Source organism: Strongylocentrotus purpuratus, unplaced genomic scaffold, assembly GCF_000002235.5.
Source record: "Strongylocentrotus purpuratus isolate Spur 01 unplaced genomic scaffold, Spur_5.0 spur5_contig_822, whole genome shotgun sequence".
NCBI classification, from domain to species: Eukaryota; Metazoa; Echinodermata; class Echinoidea; order Camarodonta; family Strongylocentrotidae; genus Strongylocentrotus; species Strongylocentrotus purpuratus.
Window position 1 is genome coordinate 358017 of NW_022145527.1, and position 6686 is coordinate 364702.

Genomic DNA, 6686 nt, shown 5'->3' on the forward strand with positions numbered 1-6686 from the left:
TTTGTGTCAATGATAATCAATGCTTACTGACGTTCTTTCAATATGCGAACGCACTTAACAAATCAATGACACATGACATCTTAAGAAACACGAATGGATCCTGATTATGATCCTGAATAGATTTCATTCGATTAAAATGACAGCTTAATTCAAGAATTTGTTATCTTAATACAACGCAAATGAACAGGTTTGTGCATAATAAGCATCAAAATTATAGAGTGCAAGCATAAAGTGACCAACAGAACAGGTTATTCAGAATCTAAGGATACGAGACAACCAAACCGAAATAAAATGGTTTTAATTGACCTTTGAATTTGCAATTACAGTACATACATGCTCCTCTACCCCCGGAGGAGTTATGATTGTCCAATATTTGCTTATCACCTATGAATAATTACAGAAACAAGCACCATATTGCGGGGGATGATTATAATTATGTTTCACGTCATTTTAGCCTAGATATCTCATTTAAATCAGATTAAAAATTTATCGTTTCCACTTATCATCTTATCATCAAAGTCGGGTCGTTTTCACTTCATCTAGCCCACGCACCAAGGGCTTTGCTACACCAACGAGGAAGCATGCAAACGAGAAAACCCTAAAACATCGTCAATTCCATTGCTTGCTGCGAGGCTCTTAATATTTAAAATTATGAACGCGTTCGCAACTATTAAGGCAACCATATGCAATGAACCAAGTTAGAGATACTGCTTATTCGGCTACTTCTGACAGGCCATCAGTCAGGTTTGTAGGTTCTCAAACTAAATTAAAGTAATGTTTTGCAAAAAATGTAAAGTTTTTTCCAGAAAAAAAAGGTGCTCCTTTGATGTGACAATGGATAGATCACACGCTAAAATGGCGCCAGAGGGGTTACGACGAACTGCGAAAGATTACTACGTTATTAAAAATTGACGCAAGATATTTTGAAAGGCCTTTCGAAAAGCCCGATCTCTGAAGCCGTAGATGATAGGAGTAACAACCAAATTTATGGTATGCAATACCAGGAAGGAATTATTGTATACCATAATAGTAAACGGTGATAGGTACGTTGGCACCGTTCATCATTATTGGGAATTTGTTCGTCCTCTTGGCCGTTTACAAAAACTACAATCTACGAACGCCGACGAACTATATCCTCACAAGTCTTGCAGTGAATGATATGGCTACAAGTTTGGCTCTTGCTCTTAACTCCTACCCAGCAGCATTCTCGCAAAAGAAGTGGACCCCATCATGGCGGACTTGCTAACGTTACCACTTTTCACTTTGTGTTCGGGTACACTGCTCCACATTGTTGTCCTGACCGTAGACCGGTACGTCGCGGTAACAAAACCGCTTGAATATCCCACATTGGTTACTCCGAAACGCATTGGTTACTCCGAAACGCGTTGGTTACGCGATAGCGTCCATTTGGACTTCAAGTCTGATCTTTCTCGTATTACGCGGTTACATTGACCTAACCTAAACTCCAAATGCCAACCGCGGTAGAGGAGAACCGCGCTATAGCTTCGGGTTCGTAACCTTCTGCTTGGCCATCATTTCATTTTTGGTCCTTACACTGTTGTTGATAGTTGTCTCTAACCTCCACATAATGCATATCGCTGTCAAGCAGGCAAGAGCCATAGCGATTCAAACAAGCAACGGTCAAAATAACCACGTCGCACCGGAAGCGCTGGAGCGCAGGCTCAAAGCGGTCAAGACAACTGGCATCATAGTCGGTGTCCTTGTGTCCTCTTGGTCTCCATACATCGTGTTCTTCACTCTTCAGGTAACGCCGCTAGCGGACGAAGCCTCTGTGGCATATCTAAATCTTTGTTTCCTAGTAGCAGTAGCTATTGCTGCCACACTCAATCACTTCATATATCATCATAGAGATAGGGAGTTCTGCAACACCTTTCTCGAAATATTTCGAGCTACGTCAAACAAATACAAGTGCTAAGATGTATTCCCTTGAAATATCATCGTAGAGACAGAGAGTTTCGTACACTTTTCTTCGAACTATTTCAAGCTACGTCCTTTAAGTTCAAGAGCTAAGATTCAATCTCTTTGTATGTCGTCATAGAGACAGAGAGTTTCGCAGCGCTCAACTCGGAAGTATCTCGAGTTGCGTCCAACAGGTTCAAGCGGCTAGATCTGAAGATTGTGCAGGCTCAATCTGTAAGAACTACTGCAGTAATGCCTATATTTTCAAAATCTCAAGAATTACGTAAAAATGTACACTTCTGGTTTCATTACGATTATGAGCCGATTTAGCCTTTCCCCCTCCAAGGAAGAATAAAATCCCTTAAGATTGAGATTTGTCAATCATTATGATTTTCCAGATCCTCGGTGATTAAGATTTTAAATGTTTGAATGTTTATATGAGATGCTGTTACAAAGTCCCTTAAATTCGGATCGTAGTCAGATCATGGAGTGTGATCATGTCCGCATTTAGAATTTTACATATGCTAGAAATTGAAACCAAAAATACCTTGATATTTTCATGTGGTATAAAACTGGGAGCTATTTAAAGGCTAATCATTTCGAAACTACTTTGGAAGGCTCAAAAGGACGTTGAGTCATAATGTAAAGTCACAATGTGCTGTACATACTAGTTACTACAAATAAAATTGGAATGTTACAATTATCATAGAGATTTTTAAACAAAAATGATGAAACACTGAGACAAATTCTCTTCAGTAGGTCACAAAGTTTTATTATCTTTCTGTGGGTAAAGTAAAGAGTTGGATTTTTGACATTTTGATTGAGTTACACAGTACATTTTGCATGTCACAATGATGATTATGTGTCATTGGTGAATATACAGTCACAATAAGAGACTGATTAATATACATTGGATTACATTACCACAATGGCAAGGAAGCGATCAGTTTGAAGTCGTAGTGGCGGTGTGACTGGGGTATATTATGCAGAGGTGTCGTGGTCAAGTGGAGATTAAGCTTAGGCAATTCCAGTAGTGTCAACAGTGAATATATACATTTGAGCTTCAGTCACAATGACGTGACCAACAAGAGATTGCTTAATATATATTGAATTACATTACCACAATGGCAAGGAAGCGATCAGTATGAAGTCGGAGTGACTGGGGCATATATTATGTCACACTAAAGTTACAGCTTCATTCATCAATTTAGTATCTTTAATCCAACGCAAACGAACGGGTTTGCGCACATTAAGCATTGGACTTATATATTCCAAGCATAAAGTGACCAACAGAAGGTTCTTCAGAATAAAAGGCTACAGAAAACCAACAATTCTAAATAAAATGGCTTTGATTGACCTGTGAATGTGCAATTACAGTACATACATGCTTCTCTAACCCCGGAGGAGTCATGACTATCCAATATCTGCTCATAAGGTATTGAAATTCTCAGATACAAGACTGCGGGAAATTAATGATTATACGTTTTACTTTGAAGTCATTTCAGCCCAGATATTCTTTTGACACATCACTTTGTTCCTTGCTACAATAATCAAACAGGCTGACTGCCACTGACATAAAATCTTATTCAGATCAGATTGCTCATTTATCGTTTCCACTTATCATCTTGATGAATCGTGTATATACATATATTGATGATGCTAAGGATGCACATGAATTACGTTATGCGTTAAAACAAGCTCTGAAGCTCGTTGCACTCGCGGCATCATTGAGAAGTAAATAGTCTGGTAACCTGTCCCGAAATAGTCATCCTACTCTATCCATAACATTTAGCCCCTTAGACTAATACAGTCATTGATAAAAAGATTGTCAGCCTGGTCGTAGCCGTTGTGTTTAGCCCCTGAGCCCCGAAAACAAAATCAGACCCCAAAGTCGGGTCGTTTTCACTTAATCTAGCTCACGCACCAAGGGCTTTGCTACAGCAACGAGGATGCATGCAAATGAGTAAGCCCCTAAAACATCGTCAATTTCATTGCTTGCTGACAAGGCCCTAAATATTTAGAATTAAGAACGCGTTAGCAACTTTTAACGCAACCATATGCAATGAATCAAGTTAGAGCTACTGCTAGTTCGGCTACTTCTGACAGGCCCTCCCTCAGCAAGGTTTGTAGTTTGCAGGTTCTTACGTTAAAATGAAATGATGTTTGCAATAAATGTAAAGTTACTTCCAGGTCAAATGTTGCTCCTTTCATGTGAAACTGGATAGATCACACGCTAAAATGGCGTCATGCAGGGGGTTACGACGAACTTCGAAAGATTACTACGATATTCAAAACTGACGCAAGATATTTTGAAAGGCCTTTCGAAAAGCCCGATCTCTGAAGCCGTAGATGATAGGATTTACAACCAAACTTATTGTATGCAATACCAGTAAGAAATGGAAGTATACTATAATAGTAAAAGGTGATATGTGCGCTGTAAGCCGCAATATGAGATACAGGGGAAACGGAAACCAGAAGAAAATGAAGACTGTCACGACATGGGAGACAGTCTTAAATGCTTTCAATCGGTCATCTTGTACTGGGAGTTGCTGCTGTTGGAACTGAATGATCACTCTTTGACTCGCAATCTTTCTCGCTTGTTTCACTGCGATGTGAAGAATCAAAGCATTGATGACAAGCAGCGCAACCATTGAAATCACGATCACACAAACTAACAAACAGGTGAAGGTTACGTTTGTCGTCCCAGTTAAGGGCGCCCTACAGTCCGTTGCTTTCTGGTCTACTCTTGTATGTGATCCATGTGCTGAGCTAACAGATCGGGCGGTGTTAAACAAAATACTAAGAAGCCAAAGACATCCCAGGACGATGGCAATGCGCCTATATGTCACCAGGCTGGCATAACGTAACGGCTTCGTAACAGCTATGAATCGATCTGCAGTCAACGCTACAATGTGACTGAACGAAACACCAGATAGTGCATACAAGGGTAAAGTATAGTAACGAGTATTTTTTTCGCACGATGCATCGAATTCAAAGACGGATTCATACATATGCAGTGGAATCCCAACAAGGGCGTCGAGGAGATTAGAGATGGCAAGGCTCACAATAATGGCATTTGTTGGTGTTCGGAGGCTGTACTGTCTGTAAACTGCTAACACTAACAGGACGTTGCTGACGATGACGCAAGGTAGGACAGGAGTAATACATACCATGACAACTATTTTGCCAGCAAATTGATGATGTGCAAAAAGAGCTGATTCCTTACTTTCATTCATTGTGACGCTACTCTTTAAAATGTAATGAAATAGACTAGTAAATATCTACACTGTTGGTCATAATGGTGGAATATTTATTTTTACCCCAGTTTAGGGAAGGATTTTTAAAAATTATTTATTTCTAATAGATCTAGATAATGGCATACATTCTCACATTTTATTGAATATTAATTTGCGAGTGTTTGTTTTGCGTGACTGCTTAATCATATGTGTGCTGCTATGCTAATCAGCTAAGGGACCTACGTCCTTAAGTCATAATTGACAGTAATAAGGATTAATGCCTCACAAAAGAGCACTAATATATAGCTGATTGACACGATTTTTATCCTGGGGCCTCACAGTAACAAGGCCATTGCTTAGCCCCTGAATCATGACTGTACGCAGTGTTTGCTAGGGTACGCGGCCCCTTCCACAAATCCCCCAAAACGAAGAAAATGCAATAAATTATCAATAATTCATTGCATTTCCCCCGGCCCCCTACAGGAAAAATTCCTCTGTAGGGCCATGCATTATGGTTCAAGGCATGGCCACACGTAGGTTCCCTAGCTGATTAGCATAGGAGCACACATATGATTTAGGAGTCACGCAAAACAAACACTCGCAAATTAATATTCAATAAAATCTGAGAATGTATGCCATTATCTAGATCTATTAGAAATAAATATTTTTTTTAAATCCTTCCCTTAACTGGGGTAAAAATAATTATTCCACCATTATGACCAACAGTGTAGATTCATGGACTGCGATGAATCTGAATCTCTCACGATATAGGACTGGCCAAGCTAATTAAGACAAAAGTATTCGCTGGGTAATATCTGCACATTAACAAGATTAAAATCTGTTAATGGCATTTTAAAGAACTGAATTTAAGTGCAAGGTTGTTTGTTTTCTGGTTAGTCCGATGATTGAGCCGATGGCAGTCCCAAAATGGAACATCTTCCGACAGCGTATCATGCACTTCCCGCCATACACCGTGTAATGTGAGTGACTGTATACTGACAAAGTGTTCAATTAAGAGGCATCACGGTTATTAACTCGTGTTAGGTTGTCAGATATAATCTCTGCCTGGCTATCCAACATTGAGCTGTTCTCTAAATTAAAATGGAATAAAAATGATGTACGTCGTATGAAAGAAAACCTACGCTGTTCATAGAAATCCAGTCAACAAAATCTGGTAATGAAACTGGAACGAGCCAATGCCAAAAGTTATTAAAGAAGCGCGATGGCTCAGTGGTAAAGGGCGGTGGTCTCGTAATCGAGGATTCCCGGGTTCGAGCCTAAGTTATAATTGATGGGCTATATAGTGTCCTTTGGTAAGGCACTATTCCTCATTACTAAGTCACCCGGAGAGGACTTAAAGGCACTTTCTCTTACTCGGTTGTTAATGGTGTTCCTGGTCTTCGTTGAAGTACCGTCATGCCTTTTTATGAAGAAATATAAAATGGGTCCAAGAATGTAGCCAATGAGATGCGTCGAAATGGATCACGTGTGTGTGCATTGATGTTTAGGATAGACTCGAGGAGTGCATTT

The 6686-nt window shown here is 39.7% G+C and overlaps 1 protein-coding gene across 1 annotated transcript; it reads right to left on the bottom strand.

The window, feature by feature from the left end:
• Positions 1–3826: 3826 nt before the first annotated feature.
• Positions 3827–5093, bottom strand: LOC115922560 (neuromedin-U receptor 1-like). The gene is made up of 2 exons (XM_030981585.1): positions 4393–5093; positions 3827–3929 (listed from the first exon to the last, which is right to left on the bottom strand). The coding sequence occupies exons 1-2, from the start codon at positions 5091–5093 to the stop codon at positions 3827–3829; spliced, it is 804 nt and encodes a 267-aa protein (XP_030837445.1).
• Positions 5094–6686: the final 1593 nt, after the last annotated feature.

Coding starts and splice junctions, on each gene's coding strand:
- LOC115922560 (XM_030981585.1), bottom strand. CDS start 5,093: ATGGTATGTATTACTCCTGTCCTACCTTGCGTCATCGTCAGCAACGTC. Junction 3,930..4,392: donor ACAGTCTTCATTTTCTTCTG/GTTTCCGTTTCC, acceptor CTAAATATTTAG/GGCCTTGTCAGCAAGCAATG.